Source organism: Brachypodium distachyon, chromosome 1 (assembly GCF_000005505.3).
Source record: "Brachypodium distachyon strain Bd21 chromosome 1, Brachypodium_distachyon_v3.0, whole genome shotgun sequence".
Lineage (NCBI taxonomy): Eukaryota > Viridiplantae > Streptophyta > Magnoliopsida > Poales > Poaceae > Brachypodium > Brachypodium distachyon.
In genome coordinates, this window is record NC_016131.3 from 62,269,589 (window position 1) to 62,292,025 (window position 22,437).

Consider the following 22,437-nt stretch of genomic DNA (forward strand, 5'->3'; position numbering starts at 1 on the left):
CCAGTATTGTACAACCCACCCCCCTTGTAAATCACAAGACAAAAATCACATTAAACAACAACCCCCGGCACATCGGAAACCCCTGGAAACTAGATCGAATCTAGCCAACACAGGGTGCAGAAGGAAAAATCGCAGAGAAAACATTACCAACGATTGGGATGGTAGTAACAAGTAGCAGAAAACGTAGATTAAAAATGCTGCTAGGCAAGAAACTGAGGGCCATCTCCCCTCGCTCTTGAAAATCACCGCAAGGCAGTTCCCCAAAACTCTCTTCGCTCCTAAGTGAAAGATCGGTATGGTCGACTAGAGGGGGTGGGGGGATGAATAGGCGACTAACAAATTTTACCTTTTCTTTTCACTTTTAGGGATACAAGCATCAATACATGGGTTCACTAAAATGTCTAAATGATGAACACCCTTAGTATGATGCAATAGCCGAAGCACTAACACAAGCAATAGATAATCAATTAAACTTGCTTGATAGCCGAAGCACAAGATAGACAATTAAGCTTTGCAAGTAAGTAAAGGTGCAAGAATGATACCACACAGGAAGATGAAGATTTCACCGGAGTTTCACCTATTGGGGTCGATGTACGTCTCCGTTTGGAGGAGTGCTCTACCACAAAGGTAGAGGCGCCACAAAGGCTCACTCTATTCTCCAACTCACCACACCACAGAGGTGGGACGAGCTCTCACAACACCACAAAGGTGAGGTGAGTTCCATTAGTGGCTTACTTGAGGGCAAACTTGACTGGGGCTCTTTTCACAATTTAATTGGAAGCTCCCAATCCAAGGAGAAGGGCACGTTTTCACAACTTAATTGGAGGCTCCTTCCCGAATCCACAAGCACCACCTCACAAGATTAGTGGCCTTGAGGAGACACCTTCCGGCTAGGGATCTCCAAATCCCAAGAGTAACAAAATTCATAAAGGAAACAAAGGGAATCAACTTTTTGACTTGGTGAAACCCTAAATCTTGATCTTCTCCTCCAATCCTCAAAAGATGAATCAAAGGGGGAAACTAGGGAGGGAGATCAAGGGAAATGAAGCTCTTGTGTTCTTGGGGTGACAGAGGGGCTTTTCTTGGCTGTGTTTGGTCTAGAAACCCGTTGGGGACGAAGCCCCTTTAAGTAGCCTCGAAATCTAACCGTTACGACCAATTTCAGTTAGACCAGTACCTGGGAGGAGGCAGACCAGAAGTTCTAGGGGGTAGAACTTCTGCCCTGCTACCGGCCTCCTTCCGCTATACACAGTTGGATTCCAGTAGCGTTACAGTACCTGACCAGCACCTGGGCAGAAGTTCTGCCCACCGGAACCTCCTCTCAATTAGGAGGTAGTACCGGCTAAAACTGAAATTGTCTGGCAGACTTAGCAGGATTAAAGCAACTCTCAAATCAAAACTGGGTTTAGGTTTTATGTGGGTGCAATCTAGTAGATTTGTGTACGTGAAGTTGATTCACCCAAAGCTTTCCAAAATGGACTCCCTCTTTATAGTACGGATTTTCCTACGACTCAATAAAATAAAAAGCAGTAAATCCTTGTACGCTTCTTTCCTTTTTGAGGATGATGAGTCGTGTCACAACACTAGTTGTAAAATCTGAAAACACTTGGCGCATGATTAGTCCACAAGTTATGTTATCATTAACACCAAAACTTATTAGGGATCGAAATACCCTTTCAATCTCCCTCTTTTTGGTGTTTGATGACAACACAACGATTTGTAATAAGATATGACAATAAAGCTTAAAGCAAAGGGATATAAAATATAGATGGGCTCCTCCTAGATATATGCACCATTTAAAATTGCTTTTGGAATGCAAAGTGCACATACTCTAGGATCAACGCTCCCCCTAGATTTTATAACTAACAACTCAATTGCAAAGGATCAAACATATTTCAATTAGAGCTTCACAAAGATATGTAAGGGATCATTCATACAAGATATAGAGCATACCTCCAAGAGGCATATCAAAAGTGAATGAACCCTACATGGACTTATCCAACAATATATAGAACAATGCTTCCATGAAGCATAATGGGTTAGATAAATCCAACAATTGAAATCATACCTTTTGCAATGAGATCATGCCATGGAGCAATTCTAAAAGGGCAAAATTAAAAACATCTCCACAACACAATTAGTAAGACATGACATGCATATAAAGCACATATGAGATATAGCAAGTCACAATAGGAAAGCATATTACAAAGTGAACATTAAGCACATGACTAGCTATTGCATCTCAAGCATATAAATAACATGTCTTGCGCACATTGTATGAAAGCATAAGGACCTAAAAAGGTCACCATTAGTTCAAAGCAATGACACAAATGGCACAAAAAATGTATCGACCAAACCACACGCAAATAAAAATCACAAGCACCATCAAATGAAATGCAAAAAGAAACGAGCTTGTGACTTTAAAACCTTTGCAAATCCCCGCAAGTCTAGCAATCTAAAACCTCATCGCTCTCCCCTAATCTCTCCTAGACTTCTCTAAATCTCTCCCCCTTTGGCATCAAGACACCAAAAAGGGAAGAACGTCCCTAAAAGGAGATCAACCGGCGGCTATGGAGGCTTCAACTTCTTCTTTCTCTTGGGGGTCAACTTCTTCATAATGGGTTGGAGGTTGAGGTGGAAAACTTCATCTTCATCTCAAACTTCATGAATTGATTTCCATTCTTTAAGGGTGTCAAAATTGATTTGCTTCCACTAGCATCATCCATATTGATTGCTCTCAACATCTTCTTTTGATTGAAATGGATGATCTTTGCATTCTTGTTGGAAACAAACACTTTCTTCATCTTCCTTTCCATCTTGCCAAACAAACTCTCATTCTTGCTTAGGGCTCTATGTGGCAAAAACACAATCAACACAAACACCCAAGTCACCTTCATAACCAAACCTCGACTCGGGCATGCTTCTTCATCTCTAAAGATCTCTCGCATTCTCTCATTTTCTTTGGCCTTGCTTGAGCTAGCACTTGTGAAAGATCTATAGATACGAGGGAATAGATAAGCACACAAACTCCCGGGAACAAAGCTACTCCAAGACTAAATTCCACCACTAGACATTGCAACTTCTCTCCAACCACACCTAGGGTTCCAAAATTGGAACTCTAGATAATGAGGAATTGAAAAATTATTGGCCTTCATGGTAGAGGAGATGAAGGACAACGGTTTCCTTGGAATAGATCTTTGGGAGGACCGGATAACCGGTGGATCCAAGCATTAGCTTGGGGAGTTCACCAAAGAAGGGAGTGGAGGAACTATAAGGTTGGGGGCACGGATGGAGAACGAAGAAAACTCCCACTCGACCAGCCCCAGCCCATTCACTCTTTAGAAATCCACTGTCGGTGCAATCTAGTAGATTTGTGTACGTGAAGTTGATTCACCCAAAGCTTTCCCAAATGGACTCCCTCTTTATAGTACGGACTTTCTTACGACTCAATAAAATAAAAGGCCGTAAATCCTTATACGCTTCTTTCCTTTTTGAGGGCGATGAGTCGTGTCACAACACTAGTTATAAAATCTAAAAACACTTGGCGCACGATTAGTCCACAAGTTATGTTGTCATTAACACCAAAACTTATTAGGGATCGAAATGCGCTTTCACTAAGACCTACTCCCTTCGCTCGATCTACATCGGAGAAGAACATAACGATGCCAAAATTAGGCCCAAAACCTGTCCTCACATCAAAAAGCCCGAACAAACACCTAAAAAAAGAGGAAAGCCCAAAACAAAAGGAGGAAAGCGGTCAAAGGCAACCACCCATTTATAGCTACAGAAATACCAGCAACAAAAAATGCATGTATAAAAGCATTGGTGCAGAAACTGGATTACTAACTTTATAATTTTATTATAAAACTAGAATATATTTATTAAAAGTGCATCAATTGCAAATGATACTGAAGCGACCGCCCCCGTAAAAGGGTTCGATCTCTGTGCTTTAGTGCTAGTCCCTGGATCGACTCACTAGCACACACAGTTTCAAGATGTAATATCATAGAACAAAAGTCTCAATATTACAACGTATCATCCAGAATATAAAAGGGTACTTACAACTCGCATAACCTCACGGGTTAGCTAGAAATAAAACAATTGTTTAGCAGCGGAAAATGGAAGATACAAGGGCACATCAACACCACGGTGAGAGCGTGTTGGAATGTAGGCCCGTAACCCAAACATGCAGAACGCACGTCCTACTCGTCGTCGGAGCTTCCTGCATCATTAGACGATGCAGCCACTAGGGTCAATACATTGAATGTATTGGCAAGATTCACTAGGAGTTATACCAGAGCCTACCAAATATATGCATAATGTGGTAAAGTGGGGTTCAAGCTATTTGCATAAAAGCTTAGTTATTGAATCTTATCTTTTAATCAAATAGAATTTTATCACTATTGGACACGGGGTAGACACACCCATGCTCCTATTATCCTAGAGCACATTGATGTGGATTCATCAAGTGCCCCTACCCTGTTCAACCATTCATTTTATTTAAGAAGTTAGAATGAGTGAGACTTTCCTTACAGCTCCACATCTAGTCGCTCAAATTGTCCGTTGCCGGGGACACGGCTAAGTACTTAGTTTTGACGCTCTCGAGAGTTTGTACACATTCCCCACAAGAAACCGACGTGTTAATCCCTTGCTGTCCTCAGGGTAGAGTAGCAACGGCATCGATTACGAGATTTTCAGAGGTAATTCCCTAAACCACGAGAGAATCACGCTCCCCCTACACGGCTACCTCAGTACAATTCCTCGGGTCTAGGTTCATACAACTTACTCTTGTCTCGCCAGAGCCCATATAGCATTGTGGTTGTACTAGAAGCTTCTAAATAGGAAACTAGTCCAGTCTCGGTTACCCCAGGTGGCATTCCACATTTGCAACGTAGGCGCTCCCCGAATCCACGGGAGAGACGTCCATGGACGATCCATTCCTGAATCCACAGGAACTCGACTCAGAGGGACCCATAGAAATGGACCTGACGCCGCTAATCCTCAAAATCTTCAAAGCTGCCCACCCAGGACGGTTCATTTAATTAATTGTTTTGCCTTACATCTAATAAAATCATTTCATATCGCCAAAGGCATAACAATAAATAATGTAGTTATTTCCCCCACGATACTACCATAGCCTAGCATTTAACTACAATCGATGGCCATATGGTAGCAAGGTAATGGTGAGGGTAAACTAGACTACCTGGGATTTATAGCTAGCATAGAAGTACGAGTAATATTCCTGATGCATCTAATGAAACATCTAGTGCATAGTAAAAATATTTAGGAGAATGATCAAAGTGAACTTGCCTTGTCCAAGGTTGTGGTAGTTCTCGCACTCTTTGCAACAACAATGCTTACACTCCACACAATCTAAAATAAAAGGAACACACACAATAAACACAACATTCAATACAAAAACCATGCCATGATGCACATGCTATGCTGATGCACACAAAGGTTACCTCTAAGGTAAGAAGCTTCGTTTCTGTTTTGAAAAGTTTTTCAAATGGTTTGGACAGATTATACAACATCAAAGTGGTAATTAATATGCAAGAAACATGGATAGGGTTTAAAACAAAAGATTGTGCGGCTTTTGTAACATAGAGCAATATTTAACTTGCATGCCATGATTATACACAAAATAATTTCTTTTCTGGTCCTAATGGATATAGAACGAGTTTAAATAATTTTATAGCAAGCTAACATGCTCAAAACTATTTTGAAACAATTCATTTGAAATTTAAACCATAAACCACCATTCTGTAAATAGCTACTGTCTAAGTTATTCAAAACTGAAAATAAACAGTGCCAAAATATTCTACACGTTACGACGATTCCAGAAAGGTGCGGAACACAAATTTTGGACAAACGGTTTGAAAGATATAAAGGTTTGAAGTTGTAGGGTCTTTTCTGCAAAAGTGCATTATCCAGTTCGGCCGGAAAAAAATAAAAATAAAAGCCTTGCCACGTGGCAGCGCGGGACTGACCGGTTTCTAGGGTTCCGGCCGGCGGCGGCGCGGGCAGGCGGCGCGGAGGCGGCGGCGCGGGCAAGCGGCGGGGGCGGCGCGCGCGGGGCGGCGACGGGCGGCGCGGGGCGCACGGGCAGGTGGGTTGCGCGGACGCGGGGCTGCGGGCGGTGCGGCCAGGCGGAGCGGAAGGCGGAGGCGGCGCGCGGACGGGCGGCGGCCGGCGCCAAGGAAGACGGCGGACGGAGGCGCAGAGCTCCAAATCGCGGCCGGCTCGCGTCACAGCGTGCGCAAGGAAGAGAGGAGGAAGACTAGGGGGTCGGCGCGGGCGGAGACTCACTGGAACGGCGGCGAAAACGCGAAGAATGGCGGTGGCAGCAACGAACTCCGGCGAGCAATTACTTTCTAACCGGTGCGAAATTGAACGTGGGGTTTGGGGAAAGTGGAGGAGAAAAGCGAGGCCTTCGGGGTGACGCGCAAGGATTTGGAGAAAACGGCCTGAGCGCGGAGAAATCGGAGGTGGAGTCGTGGGCAGTTCGCGGGCGTGCGTGGCCGGATTTTTCGGACGGAGGTTGAAGATGACGCGTGGGTCCCACCGATCAGTGAGAGCGGGCGGCTCGGGCGGGCGGAGCCGGTCCGGTTCGGTCCGGTCCGGTCCGGTTCGGCCGGGTCGGTCCGGTTCGACCGGTTTTCCTCGGTTTTTCCTTTTCTTTTATCTATTTTCTGTTTTCGAACCTCAAAATTGATTCGGAGCTCCAAATCACTCCAAATAAAATGCAACAAAATTTGTAAAATCATACTTTCATATGATCTAACGTTTGGAGCAAGAATTTTCTCAAAATAAAATATTTAAAAATATATTTGCATATAAAATGGCTTTTAGGGCCCTTAGGCTATCGAATCAAATTATTTTTTCAAAATACTTTCAAAAGCCAATTATGGGATAGCTTTATATATGCATTAAATCCCTTTTTATCACAATACCCTCATGGGTTAAAAATGCAAATAGTCAAGAGCAAGATCAAAGCCCAAAACCAAATAAAAGCATTTTTGCAAAAGGGTTTTCTGGGAAAACTTTAGGGTTTTGAAAGTGTTCAGATGCAAGGGTGACATGATGCTTATGATATGCAATGCATATGAAGAATTTTGAAAATTGGGATGTTACAGATACCTAGTAAAATTGCAACTAGGAACCCAAGGAAAAGCTAGTAAAAGAATTACTTATCAATTGCAACTTGGAAGCTTGGAATTGCAAAAGATAATGTGCTGCAATTAAAGGAAAAAGGTAGTGCAATCTGAAAATGAGACTCAGAAATCGATATTAAAAGTGCAGCAATTGCAAAAGGAAATATAGTCACAATATAGAGCGAGCGAGATGAAAAATTGAATGGAAACAAGTGGAGGAGGTAGTGCAATTGCAACTGAAAGGAAGTATACAGAAGGCTGAATTGCAACAGTGCAGTTAGAAATTAAACATAGTGCAAAATTGAATGGAAACAAGTGGAGAAGGCAGTGCAATTGCAATTTGACAACACTATGATTGTAGCGATGGCATAGTGCAAAACTTGTACATGAGAATGCAATTTCAATATAGATAATCATTTTATAAAGAATGACAAAGAAGACTAGAATTTCAACGATGCTAAGGGTGCAAAAACAAGCGCTACACTTAGGACATAATTCATAATGGCTAATGAATATCAAGCAATTAAATTGCAGAACAAAAATGGATAAAGCTAAGATTGCAGTAGAGGGAAACAATGCGATAAAAAATTGACAAGAATTGCAATTCAATAGATTCCATAATTCACAAAAGCAAAAAATCAAACTCTAGAAGCCTATTATTTTTGACATAGCTATTGTTGCACCACAAAAAGAGGTGCAATTTCATTGATAATATAGTGCAATTACATAGATCATAGATCAACAAAAAAGGGAAACCATGGAAAAGATGTTGTAGATTGGACTAACAAAATTGTACCTGAAAAGCTCTTCCATGAGCTAGAGAAACAAGAAACCCGCTCCCACCCACCCACATTTATGCACATCATTTCTCTAGGGCCAGCATAGACATACTCTGAAGCCCTACCACAAACTCTTGATCAAGAGGACAAATCCTAAATGATCAAAGAGAAAGTGCATAATTCGAGGCAAAAGGCAGTGCAATCTGGAAGTTAAACTGAATCTTATACATAAAACACCCTCGAAAAGCGTACTACAGCTAGCCAGTTTCATTAAGAAACCTCTAGAGACATGCATCAGCAAACCAATATTTGCCAGATTGGTTTCAAAATAAACACAAGCTTACAAAATCAAGTAGGGGCACAATTAGTTTAGCTTAACCCTAGAAATAGAAAAGAACCCTAAAATGAAAATATGTTAGATTAGTTTCATTCAAATGGAGATGTAGGATTTGAAAATCAAGTAGGGTACAAATAGTCCTTAGGTAGTACTTAGCTTTAGTAGGAAAAGCACCAACAACACATAATGCAAAGTACCGAAGAACCACTTAAATATGACTTGAATGGATGCTGCAGCTAGTATGAGTTCAAAAACATCAGCACAAAAGGACCAAATTCAAACACACAAATCGGCCAAAAACACCAACAGCCACCGGGGGGGAATGAGCCTCAAAACCTCCCTGGCTAGCACGTGACTCCTGACTGCCGCAAACGCAAAAGTGTAGCCAGAGAAAATGAAACACAAAAGCTCGAGGAATCAACCTAGAACTACCATTTCGATAGGGGTTTCACAGGGGACAGGGAATGAAGGACTCACCATGAGGGGCGAATAGACTACGACGCCGCCTACACACCTTTCCTCTACTCACCAAGAGATAAAGCAAAATAGACACGATATATAGAATCCATGATTGCAACTGCAGATTGCAACATTGGAATTGCAACAGCAGTAGGGGTGCAATTACAAATTTATTACAGTGAAATGTTAAAATAATTCTAGGATGAATACAAGCAAAATACATAGAACCCAAGATTGTGAGTGCAGCTTGCCAGCACTGGAATTGCAACGGCAGTAGGGATGCAACTACAAATCGATGACAATGCAATTTAAAAATAAAATCTATAATGAAAACAAGCAAAAAATCCAGAACCTAAAATTGCAATTGCACATTGCCAGCATTGAAATTTGAAACAGTAGTAGGGATGCAATTACAAATCGATGGGACTGCAGTTTGAATTGAAAAATATAACAAAGGCACAACACAGTACCGGTGGTTTCTGAGTGATTATCAACCACTTCAATTCCCTGGGAAGCTACATCAACATGCAACAAAGGAGCAGATTAGTATTTAGAGGAGAAATAGAGGAGACAGAGAAAAGGAATGAGGGAACAGAAAAGAGAGAAGCACATAACATGTAGGAGAGAGGGGAAGGAGAAAGCTGAGCTGCTTGAGTGCTTGGCGGCAAGGGAGCAGAAGGGGCCGCGATGGCGGAGGTCAGAGATGCGGATGGCAGGAGCAGAAGGGGGTTGTATGGATGGCGACGAGCAGGAGGGGCGGTGAGGCGGCGAGCGCGCGGCGGCCCAGCACAACAATAGGGACGACGCAGGAGAGGGGACGGAGATGGGACGCGAGGATAGCAGGGTGCTGCGCCGCTGCCGGCAGACTGCTCGCGGGCATTGCAGGGTGGCGGCCGGCGTCGACGACGAGTCCAGGGCACGTCGGCACCAGGGACCGACCAGCCGAATCCTCCACCCCCTCCCGCCCAAGCCGAATCCCCGCCGTCCTCTCGAGCGCTCCACCCAGCAAAATGGGGAGAAGAGGGTGTGAGCCTGCGAAGGAGCGGTCGGAGGGGGAAAAAAGCCAGAAAACCAAAAAGAAAGACACAGCTACGACCCGAATCTCAAAGACGATCGAGTGGCCAACAGCGTCGCCTGCTTTGAAAAACAAAACCTGGCGCCTGGTGTATAGCAAAACTGACTTTGTATAGAGTAGGTGAGAAAAGGCTACGGTGGAGAAGGAAAACACGTGCACAACTCGTGCTGCTGCAGCACGCATATAGTATGCACGTGACCTGCTTCTCCATCACGGCCCTTCTCACCGGATTCAATTTGCCGACGACGGATGCGCTGCGTGCATTCAGCCGGCTCCTAGCTCGTTCGCCATTTATAGACAGCGAGAGGGCGACATATACATGCATTTCCTGATTTGCCAAGACCGACTTCTCTTCCGCATGGTACTTCTTCTAATTGTCCGCGTCCGGCGCCCCGGCAGCGATGGGCCGATGACTTGTTTAGGTTGGATTACATCGATCGATCGGGGGGATCAAGTGCCAAAGCCAAATCATGATGCATGCACCGTTCCGTTCCGTTACGTGGAACCTATGAGGAGATTAATAACTCCATGTTGCAGGCTTGCAGCCAATCGAGCCAAACAACGAAACAAGTGTGTCGTGCGACAGACAACGGTGGGAGTTGGTGGGTTTCATCCCCAAAGCCCCATACTGGTATTGCCTAACAATTACTTACTGTAGATGACAACCATTGAATCAACCCGGCCAGTTTTGTATTTTTGCTGATTTCAGGCCGATAGAATTGACGTGTATGATATAAAGCACACCACTTGTGTGTGTGTTGCAGGCGGTGCCGTGAGTTCTCAGGCACAGGTACCTGAGTTCTCAGGCACAGGTACCTGCAGCTGCTGCCGCGCACCAGGAGTTCCATGTCAGCTAGCTCCGGCTGCTCCGCCGTGTTCCAGGCCAGAGACCCTTCGAGATTTTGAATATTAGAGAAAACAAAACGCAGCGGACTCCGAGCCATCTCAGGCCGTTTGCCACGTCAGCCGTTCGATCTGAAACCACTGATGTATCTGGCCGTCGGATCCGTGGTGGAGGGACGCTGCTCCGCCAGGAAATTTGGAAAACGCTGGTTAAGTGGGCCGCAGACCATTAACGCAGCCATTGTCCAGTTAGCCCACTAGGAAAAAAAAAGCTGAGCCTTTCGCAGCGCTGCCGAGAACTCTTCCGCTGCCTGCCTTCCCTTCCCTCCTCTGCTCCCGTGCGTGAGGCGGCTCGTCCTCCCGGCCTGCCGCTCGCTGGCCCGTTGGGCGTCCGGCCTTCCAGAAATCGCCTCCTCTCCGTGACGTTCTCCTGCCCATCCATCGGCGCGCGCCGCCTGCCCTCCCGCATTCACTTCTGGCCGTTTGGTGTGCGGCTTCAGTTTCTTCTGCCATGATTCCCAGCACCGGCAGTTGCTGCTCCTTGGCATTCTTCTCCTCCATTGCTCCTCTATGTATTCTTCTTTCTTCCTCCTTGCCTAAAGCCTTTCACCTTCTATCTGCCGGCAGCAATGATTGTTGCTTAGGTACATTCATATTTTTTTTCCATGCCATATGATATCTATCCTCTCCCTTTTCAGCACTAATCTGCGCCATATCATGGATTCTGTACTGTTCTTGCGGGAGGGGGTTCCTAATCTGCTTCCGGTTACATCCAGGTTCATCTTAATTCCTCCTCCCTTCCAATTACTAACTCTGGCGTTAGATTTTAATTTGCACCCTTGAGTTAGCTTCAGGTTGCCAAGTTAGGCATATATTTGCAATGCTGCAAGATATTTGTATGGTATCAAATTCTATGATGGTATAGGAGTGAAATATAATAAAAAGATAGCTGTACTTCAAGAATTAATCATCTCTGATGTGCAAGTTTCATCTGCAATCTCTCATAGTAATAATTAATTAGCAGTTCAAATCAATCTAAAATAAGTACAAAATTGTCCACTGAATGACTTTACAACTTTGCCAAAGAAGGCATGCCAAAGTACAATATCAAGAAGCATATGACAATTGTCAGCACCTGATATTCGTATGAAATGCCCGATTATATTTGTTCTCAAAGTGATTCAAGTTACCACATTTTTTTTTGATTTTCTCAATATATGACATAGGGGAAAAGATATTGTGGTGAAAAGTACTGATTCTATATGTCTTTGGTATAATATGAGTTGATCTTTCTTTCTGTTCAAATACAAGGGGTCATGTAGCTGGTCAAACAAGATTAATTGCTCGAAAGCCAGGAGATTATCTCCTCATAAGTAATAGTAGCATTTTCTAATGTGTGGCAGTATCAATACCTATTTTACATACTATTGTGTGCAATTAATTTGTTTAGACAGTAGTCCAAATCACAAAAAGAATCAGCCCCTTCCATTTATTCTTTCCCCAACTTGTTTGTTGTATGCTCCTGTTTATTTTTTCCAATCTTCGTCATCGTCATCTTTCTCTTATATTGACGAGCACATGATCTGGTTTTGACGGGTTTTTGTTGGTGGTATTGCTACAGGCTCATAACAAATTCGAGGGTTCATGACATCCAAGCAATGGCTCCTGGCCAGGTTAGTTCTGACTACTTTACACCTATCTTTATGCGTATATCTTAATTATTTGCTTGATGTCCCCGATTTGCTTCCTGCTATTGTGAATGCATTGTATTCATTGCCGACGTTCTGAGCAGGATATATAGAACGGTAAATCATAATTCGTAAGAGTTTTCGGTTATTTGGGGAGCGGTGGCATGCTCATTTCCCATCCTTATATTCTCGTCCTTGGTTCGGATTAGATTGTATGTTTCTAATTACTTCTCCTTTGCACTGTCCTATCTAATGTTCTTTAATTAGTTAATCTGCAGATGGTCTCTAATGATGTCCTTGGTTCTAATGCAGGAATCTATGGCTGTTGATCGCTGGAGCTGGGTAATTAGCTGCTATGGCTAATCAACAATGGAGCTTTATTTCTGAGAAAGGGAATGGAGCTCTAATCATTTCACTGTGTTCTCTTTTCTGATCGGTAATGTACTTTCTACATCTTTTACGTGGCATATAATTGGCTATTGATACTAGATCAGAAACTATATATAGTAGGAACATCTCTTTTTGATGAAGCAACTACAAGAATATTGGCTTGTAAATCTATGAAACTTTTGTCTGGTGATTACCATTAGTAGTTCAGTTTTGCCAAGTAAAAGGCCCGTAAGCCTGTTTAATGAGTGATTTTCTTGCATCATTGGCCCATAAGCCTGTTTAATGAGTGATTTTTCATTGCATCATTTTGGTAGGTGAAGTATAATATTATCTAATATCATTTGAGTCGATCATTGAGCATGCCGCAGGAAAAGTATTTGCATTGCTCTTTGGACTATTATGGAACTCTTTCACCAACCATAGGAAATTTTGAAAACGTAGTGATGTTTCATGAGGCGCCGTCAAACCAAGCAAGAAGTAAGAAAGAGCTTGCAACAATTAATTGTTATGTTCACATCAGCTCGGTACTGATGTAGGGTCTTTAATCTGGTACTGAGGGTCCAGTTTCGTAGCCACGCCGGTCACCTAATTTTTTTTCCTGAATTTTCTTATATTGGTACAACATAAGGTTTGGTTTTGGGCTGGCATTTCCAGTTCAGTGTTATGTTCACCTTGATTGTAAACTAATATGATATAATGAGCGTAAAGTTATTCTATCATACTCCCTCCGTCTCATATTAAGTGAATCAAATTTGTCCAAATATGAATGTATTCATGCATAAAAAGCGTCTTAGATACATGTAATAGAAAGTGACATAATATGAGACGGAGAGAGTATTAATTACACCAAACCTGCCCTTCTCAACTATACAGTCGGGCGCGGCAACGCGCGCTATTACGGTCTAGTTTCATCGTCAACATTACAAGCGCTTGGTGTCCATAAAGCTCATTTTTATCGAAAAAGGAGTAAATTTAAAAAACCCACAGTTTTAGGACAGTTGTATGGCCAAAGCACACTTATCGCATAACCGTCCGCAGAACCACATATTTTGAGACAGTTTGTCTCAAGTAACCAGAAACCGGTTGGTTGGCGGTTTCACATGCTTCCTTACAGGTGGGTCTCACATGTCAGATGCCACGTCGGCATCAACCTGACCGGACAAGTTAACCCACGATTAAACACATCGACCCCCTTCTCCTTCCCGCAGTGGCCGTTTTTCACACTTCTACGGAATTACGTGGCATCTAACAGGTGGGCCCCACCTGTAAGGAATCACGTGAAACCGCCAAAACACCTGGTTTTCGGGCTACATGAAACAAATTGTCTCAAAATGTGTGGTTCTGCGGATGACTTTGTGATAAGCGTGGTTTGGCGAAATGACTACTCAAAAAGCTGCGATTTTCTCAAATTTACTCTGAAAAAAGAAACAATGGTTTGGTCGAAATCGACAACGGCTACGAAAAAGCAACAAGGAAGATTCTCTTCTCTAAATAAGAGCTCCCTTCTCAGATCTAAGCCATTTTCAACTCTCTTGGACTGATTTGTTTAGATCAGTCCGAGTTTGCTTCGGATCTGAGCCCCCCTCCCTTCTTTTCCTCTTTGTGCTGGTACCCTGTTCGTCTAGAGCGCCAATGTTTTTCTACAGATCTTCTCACCGGTGCTCTCTTTTGGAAGCTTTACTTCGGCCTTCCTCTTGGACTGGGCAAGTGGGGATTTTCTCTGGTGATGGTTTCTCTCTGTTCCTTATGCATCGAAGATGTCCTGACTTCGGTTGCGGTGGCCTCATCCAAGTTGCTGGCTCCCCCTCAACCTCCACATCGGAGGCCCGCCTTGCGGTTATGGGAAGCAGCAGCTTTGTGGTGCTTGCTGGAACTTCACCTGGGACTGGAGTTGTGGTCATCTGCTCATTGCTGGAGCTTTTGAATCGGTTAGGCGTCGGCAGGATCTTCTTCATCTCATGCGACGTCGACTTCGTCTTCTTCCTCCGTGCTCGGAGGCAGCTAGTCCAGAGGCTCCTTTGTTTTGCTGGTGGCGGCCTGCGCTGCTCACCGACGGCGAGCACCGCAAAGGTCGGCGGCAAGGTCTCCTGCTGGACACGTGGGCGGTTTCTACAACCGTAGTGGCGACTCGAGAGAAGACTAGAGACGCGTGGTGTGCTGCATTGTTTGTAACCCACCACGTGTACCTTAGAGGCCTAGTTGTAATTTCCAATTTCTTTGAGTCCTTGGATGTATCTCGAGTTGTAATAGTCTGTGGGGCTTTGTCCCCACTGTTTTAATGGATGGAGGTTGCAGGGTGCTTTAAAAAAAACAAGGAAGATTCTGCTTCTCCTGCGTGGAAGACACTCAAAGAACATCGCATCTGCCTCGGCGTTCTGCCTCCCACCACGGAATCTGCACAGCCGTAACTGTTGCCACACATCTGTGCTGCCTTCGCCTCAGGCCGATAGTGCTGTCGCACGCCTGCACAAGCATTTCCACAACTCATGGGTTCAACTAATAGGACCCGAACTCGCTACTTGTCGACCACACTCCTTTCGTGCTGATAACTTCACAAATAGATTTCCTTTCGAAATGATTTCACTAAAGAAATTAGACTTTTGGATGTTCATGCTTATGGAAACAACATTACGGTTGAAGACAATGGTTTGAGATACCAAAATCTTTTTTTTTAAACATGGTATAAAGTATAAACGTACACTCTCACAAACACCCATTTGCACTATTAATGTCTCGTTGTTGACGGATAAAATCATCTACCACTGAAAAATAGTTTCCGTTAAACTTTGAAATATATTTAGATAAAATGTGAACACCCATGCATTAGTGAGTTGGTTCCAACAAAAGTAACCAAACCATATGAACTATTCTTATACTCCCTCCGATCCATATTAATTGTTTCAAATTTGCCTAAATATGGATGTATTTATGCCTAAAAAGCGTCTAGGTACGTGTAACATTTCATCAGTTAATATGGATTGGAGGGAGTAATTCACAAAAACACACGATTTTGATGCATCAGGTGCAACCCTAACTATGTGAAAGATGCAAGACAAGCTGATAGAGAAACGTGGTTGACGCAAGATGTGAAACTAAGCTGGTTAATTTGGAGGTATGCTTCTATGTACGTCCTAATTTTTTTAATGAAGTATTTTAATCCATTAGCTTGTTTTAAATTACGCTAATTTGTGTTCGGATGGTTGGCAATTATTTGGCATGCTAATATCCTTTAACCAAATTTTGTATTTTATTTTGCCAAAGTTAAACAATAAATGGGAAAGCATTACCATGATCAATTTTTTTGGCAATCAAATGTTTGATAGGACAAACTTGGGCTCAGACCAAACACATTGTCAAATCCTGTATTTTAATTTCCTCACCTTTCTTCTAAAAGGGGTTGATGCATAATAGCGAATACAAGTAGTTCGACTTCGGTACTTGTATTCTAATGCTCCAAGAGTCCAACGATTCAGAACTACCGCTGCATCATCTCAATTCAACTTGAAGAATCGATCTTGAAAAATAAGTTGAAGAATTATGGATGCGCAATTGTGACTTTGTGAGAGCGATGCCGTCTTCCACCACCGTAAAGAAGGAAAGAAAAAACAATCTATCTCGCTAATTTTAGCATCACTCTTTGTTTCTTTCCTGCCGGTGGAAAATGATAATCTTGTCAGCAATAGACACTTTTGTTAGTGGAAAAAATATTCCGATCAGCAGTTCTGATTAGGGATGTGAACGGCTCTATTCTAGGTATCTTAGTGTTAATATTTAGAGTACTTTTTACCTGTAAAAGTATAAACGGGTTCAACGGACACATACGGGGCGCTATTTACATCCCTGGTTTTGATGCGTGCCAACTCGCGACTTTTCCGGTGGCTATAAGGGCATGCACGATGGTTGATAAGACCGTTTTTTGTTATGGGTTCCACGTTAGTTAGAAAATATAACAAAACATGTTATAAAATAGATCATCTTTTAGTGTCTTATCTTACGATTAATGGTTAGATGAAAACAATAAATTAAAGAAATGTTAAGAAAACGTGAAATATATTACAATGAGAATTTTTTCTTTCTTTTTTCTTATACTTCTTGTGGAAAAAATCATCTCTTAGCTAAAAGAAAGGTTACGACTTTCTTCGTTCATCTATTTTTCACATCAACAAGTATCCTACGTGGTCGTTAAGAAAAGATCGAAGTCAACCCAGTGCACGATCCTTGAAAACTAAAAATGACCTTAAATTATTCATGGCGCGGTGAATTCGAAGACTATAAGACAGCAATGGTGAAGATAATTAATTCACGAACGTACACGTATGTATATATGGTCAGTCAAAATTGAAGTACTGACCCTGTGTCATTCCGTTGTTCCGGCCATCGTTACCGCCGGCCTAGACATTTGAAACAGTTCCGCCCGCCTATTAGCAAACCTCCAAAACAGGGATAAATGATTGAGCCTACTATTAACAGCACAGCCTAGATCGAGTCCTCTTCTAGTGCCAGATACGGCGTACACCAAAAAAGCGTACATAGCCCATAAATACGTCTGTCTATCCATACACGGGATGGGCACTGGCCTGTCACGTATGCACGTGACGGCCGGTATGGCGATCCCACCTGGCGCTCTCGGAGAGGCCTGCAAGTGGGCCACCCCACGTGCACCCCTACCGATCTTATCCGCATCCGGGCCCGCCCGTGCCACGCCAACGCTTCCCAACCCCCCGCTAGGCGCCACCTCGCCTTGGGCCCATGTGCATAAGGACAGAGCTCCATGGACCGAGTTCACGGTAACAGTCGCGACCAAGCAACGCCCAGCTGCTTTATAAATAAGCCCCTGCCCTCTCCACTTCCACTCTTCTCCTCGCTCTCTCAGATCCGAAAACTTGGGAAGAAGACTCTGGCTGTTCTGAACTTCTGATCTATCCATCTCTCAGTGGTTTTCTGGTAAAATCGGAGACGAGGGATGGGGCTGCTTGACAAGCTGTGGGACGACACCGTCGCGGGTCCCCGCCCCGACACCGGCCTCGGCCGCCTCCGCAACCTCGCCTCCCGCCCCGCCGCCGTCAAGATCAACGGTGATTGCTGCTGCCGCTGAATCCAACGACGTGTTTAATTACCCTTTGCATGCGCGTGTTTCCCTCGATCTGACTCGCCGTTGGTCTTTTCTGCGTTGGCTTCTGCAGATGTTGCTGCGGACGCGGCGCCCAAGGTTATCCCGCCCACGACGCCGGCCGGCGGCGAGGACGCGCCGGTGAGGGTCACGCGCAGCATCATGATCAAGCGGCCGGCGGGGTACCCGTCTTCGCCGAGGAGCGCGGCCAGCACGCCGCCAGCCTCGCCGGCTGGATCCACGCCGCCCATCTCCCCGTTCGCCGGCGCCGGTGAGTCCTCGTGCCCCCACCCACCCAACTTCTAGCATTAACTTCTTTTTTTCGGTAGGGGCAGTTTGGAACCCTCCGTGGTCGCGTCCATGTGTGTGACGGGGAATGCCGTGTTGGGTAGCTTTCGTCTATGTGGCTTTTTTGTCCGGGTGTTCGGAAGCGTCTAGATGGGGGCAGGGGCTGTTTGGACATTTCCGCCCGGGCGAGTGCTTTAGCTCTCAGGTCACTATCGTGGATTAATGGCTGGATTTTACTGCCGTGTTGATTATTCGACAAGTTATCATATATGTGGTGTCTTTGAAATGCAGCAGCCACCGGATAAGCGTAGCTATCACTGCTTTCTCAAGGGAGAACTGCGACGCCATTCCATTTGCTGAACAATCAAATGGATGCGTTTGATCTGTAGCACCAATTACATATAGACCTGCTTTTTCTAGTATGAGCATGTTGCATTTTCATTCATTCGGCACACCAAGTTTTCAATGGGGGTGTTGGCCTAATTGAAGCCAGCTTCCCCGACCCCACTTGATGTTTCGTGGATGTTTTCGATAGCTAAGACTTACCTAGTGAGGAACATAGATCCAATAATATAGTACTATTAATTTCAAATTCTCTACCAAGTCTCCACTGTATAAAAGAGTTTATACCTGAACATGTCATGAAAACCTGATAACCGAATGGCTTCATTGTGCACCATGGATGCAGACATCCAGTTAATTAATTGATTTCATGCATATGTCTTTCTCTCTAGATTAGAAAATACAAAGGTTCTGCATCTTGATGCATTGAGAGAAGAGAGTTATGTATAAGACCAGGAAAGGGCCGGCCAACTCCCCAAGATTTACAATGCTACAGTCCTGAGTGCTCTGCACTACTGGGAGCAGAGATCCGCTGCCGCTGTCGTAATCCATGATCAGGGCTCCTCCTTGATTGTGTTGAGTATCCTCGCGATGACAGACTGAACATTGTCGAATACAGCAGTATTTTGCTGTTTCCAGATCCAACACAGCGTGAGCATGATCAACAATGAGTTGCCTTCCGCAACGTGGGTGTGGTGGACCGGATGGCCAGGTGCCACCAGTCCACAGATTTGTTGTCGTATGCTTTAGTTATATCTTTGCTCATGAGGCTCAGTACAGACATTTTGATGCATTTCTGTATTAATTGTTTTATACAAAATCAATGGATGTGGCACCTGCAAAAAAGATATTTGATGTGGATATAGATTCTATTGTGTTTATTTTGTACCTTCTGCACTTGTGGCGTTTTTCTTTTGATTCATCTTTAGTTTAGATGTGGAACAATCATGGTTTTTATCAAAACTTTTTATGACATGTCAGGGAGCACGGAACAATGACTAAATTGTTAAGACAATCTAATTGTTTATCCATAGGAAATCATGGGTATTTAGCTAGTCTTGTCTACAATAATACAAGTTAGACAGTGATGGGATTGTAGATGAAATCCAGAAGCATAGACACTTGTAATCTAATCATGTTCCGCTTTCGAAGTCCACAACTGCATTGCGATCTGGCACATTCTTGTCAGAAATTGTACTTCTTTAACCTTCTTGACGCGTTTTCTTCAAACTCTTTGGTTTTATAAGAATCACATGGTAATGTGGGAAAACATGAATATCTAGTAGTGGTACAGTTGATTCCTCCTCCTTTATTCATTTAAATGTAGCACTCATGTTTTATCCTATGCACACCATTGTTGTGGTTTCTTAAATGTTTTTGCCTAAACTTGAGTGACTGAATTGACCAGGTGGTCGCTTCAGAAGGAAATCATCCTCAGATGCATACGAGAGGGCAACACCACCTGGACCGTCGACCAGTCACCCTCCCCCCTTTGAAGTGTGACCTCTCAGCGTGCTCACGCTCGGTTTTGCTCCTCGGCCAGCATCCACTTCAGGCAAGGCAGAGGAGAAGGAGAAGACATAACATCGTCAGAGGAACGAGAGGGTCTGCCTCTCCTGTGATATAGTAATGTAGATGTCAATGTGTAGTGTTCTCTTTCTACTATATATGCAGTGCAGGCGTGTATGGTTATGTGTAGAGAAGGTGTTGAAAGTTGCTGTTAGTCTACTACTATGGTGCCTGGAGATCTCTTCTCTACACAGCATCTCCTTGGTGTTTCATCTACTACGGTGCTACCACGATGCGTGTGGAGGATGTTGCTGTCTTTGCAAGCTGTAATGTAATGTTAAGCAGGGCGTAGAGGTGTGTAATCTTGCTTGGTGCGGTTATCTGAAGTACGGAGTAGTCCGCGTTGTTTGCTTGAACTTCTGAATTGTCTCCGTGTCTTTGGCATGATCTCGAGTCATCACTCATTACCTGGTACTTTCTTCTGCATGGTTACTCTATGCATGTCATAGCTCGCTCATTCTAAAATGCTGGAATGGTCGCCAATGGTAACTTTGGCTTTGCCATTACTTGTGTGCTTATCCCATATCAATGGAGATTGGTCAATTATTATACCTCACGAATTAAAGAATAGAAAGTCAACAACCAACTAAAATGTGAAAGGTGAGCCTTATAACTAGTACTGTTCATTTTGGAGTAAATTCCACGGAACCACATTTTTTTATGGCAGCTGTCTCACAAAACCACGATTATTTGTAATAGTCTCACAAAACCACGATTATTTGTAATAGTCTCATAAAATCACAACTTTGGGGGCAGCTGGTTTGAGAAAATCCTAATCTCGATAATTAAACTGGTTGATGGCGTTTCGATAACCCGGGGCCACATGCCACGTCATCTTCACCAACACGTTTTTTACGCCCGTTTTCGACGCCCGTTTTCGATGCCACATCAGTTTATATCCGATCCAAGACATCAGCAGCTGTCACTGGAGCAAAGGCAGCTGACGTGACGTCGAAAACGGGCATAAAAAACGGGTTGGGAAGATGATATGGCATATAATTGGTTCCTCCTCACGTTGTCGGAAACATCATCAACCAGCTTAATTGTAAAAATTAGGGTTTTCTGAGACCAGCTGTCCCAAAAGTTGTGGTTTTGTGAGACGATTACAAACAATCATGGTTTTGTGAAACAGCTGCCACAAAAAGTGTGATTTCGTAAAATTTACTCTTGATTTTAAGATGACTGATATAGGAATTATTTGGATCGTGCAATGTTAGACCGTGACATATACAGTGATGTTTGATTATCCCAAATTGACATGATCTCTATGATGTTTTAAGCTAATAAAGGGAAAACGTAAAACAACAGAGGAGAATACAGTAGATCTGCCACAGCTCCATAGATTCTGTGAACAAATGATCATACACCACTCGCAAGGATCTCACGTTGGTATGTCTCTCCTTCGATTCTATTCAAAGTTGCATTCATGCGTGGCTCGTGCTAACCCATTTTCGTATATTTTTTAAAAGATCCTATTGAGTTTCATGCACAGAACGAATTAACCCAAAAACTCGAACTAATGAAGAAACGAGAACAATTCGTTTTCACATATTAATAAGGGTGTGGCTATTATTAAGTCGCCTGATTTTTTAGAAATGAGTCTTAAATCTCAATCGACGTTTCAGAGTGGTTGGATTAAATTCTGAGTGTCATTCTCATTCTTTCATCTCACGCTTGCTATTGTTGGATTAAGATTCGGTGGTTAAATATGCCGACCGATCTCTAACTAAAAAACATATGACTTCTCAATAGCAAAACCGTATTAATAGAAGATCCTATCGAGTTTCAAATGAAAACAATTCACTTACACTATGTTTGGATGTAGACATTCAAGCATGGAATTGGGAATTGGTATTGTTCAGGTCCAATTCCAGTGTTTGGATGGGTATAGAATTCACGCGTGGAATTCGGACTGAATGCCGAACGGAATTGAGGACATGCGTAGGCTTTGCGAACCAATTCGGAGCCTCCTCCTTCTGTATTCACAAGAATTCGGGCCGAGCTCGAATCCCGCAAGTCGCTTACCGTTTCAGCGACCCAGAAAAGAAAGAACGAATAGAGCGCAGAAGTGGGAGGAGAAGCGGAGGTCGCCGGCGGCACGACGGTGAGTCCAGGCCCGCTCGCTCCTGCTGGTGTGCCTCTTCCCTGCCTCGCCCTGTACACAGAGGTCCTCCTCCGTCGCCTCTCTCCCTGCACGCAGAACACCACCACCTAGGCATCTCCATCTCCCAGCATGCAGAGCTCCACCACGCATCTCCCATGCAGCCGACCTCCGCCGCCACTGCTTCCTCTCCCTGCACGCAGCAGAGATCCGCCACGGAGCTACCCCTCTCGCTCCATCCACCGCCGCTGCCTCTCCCGCCCGTGTGCCTTGTGACCTCCCACAGAAGGCAGTGCCATGTT

The 22,437-nt window shown here is 43.9% G+C and overlaps 1 protein-coding gene and 1 long non-coding RNA gene across 2 annotated transcripts; both read left to right on the top strand.

Annotated features, from left to right (window-relative positions):
- The first annotated feature begins 10,602 nt into the window (after positions 1-10,602).
- LOC106865818 lies at positions 10,603-14,999 on the top strand. The gene is made up of 4 exons (XR_001405135.2): positions 10,603-11,219; positions 11,346-11,423; positions 12,269-12,320; positions 12,648-14,999. It is a non-coding gene; the product is annotated as an uncharacterized LOC106865818 (long non-coding RNA).
- A 2,558-nt stretch (positions 15,000-17,557) lies between these two features.
- Positions 17,558-20,438, top strand: LOC100845526 (dormancy-associated protein homolog 3). Its single transcript, XM_003557898.4, has 3 exons — positions 17,558-17,800; positions 17,909-18,106; positions 19,874-20,438. Exons 1-3 carry the CDS (start codon positions 17,689-17,691, stop codon positions 19,966-19,968), a joined length of 405 nt encoding a protein of 134 aa, XP_003557946.1. The 5' UTR covers positions 17,558-17,688; the 3' UTR covers positions 19,969-20,438.
- Positions 20,439-22,437: the final 1,999 nt, after the last annotated feature.

What these genes read in the sequence shown, in the direction of transcription:
- LOC100845526 (XM_003557898.4), top strand. Translation starts at nt 17,689, where the DNA reads ATGGGGCTGCTTGACAAGCTGTGGGACGACACCGTCGCGGGTCCCCGC. An exon ending in CGCCGCCGTCAAGATCAACG is followed by an intron (nt 17,801 to 17,908) that starts GTGATTGCTGCT and finishes TGGCTTCTGCAG; the next exon opens with ATGTTGCTGCGGACGCGGCG. An exon ending in CTCCCCGTTCGCCGGCGCCG is followed by an intron (nt 18,107 to 19,873) that starts GTGAGTCCTCGT and finishes TGAATTGACCAG; the next exon opens with GTGGTCGCTTCAGAAGGAAA.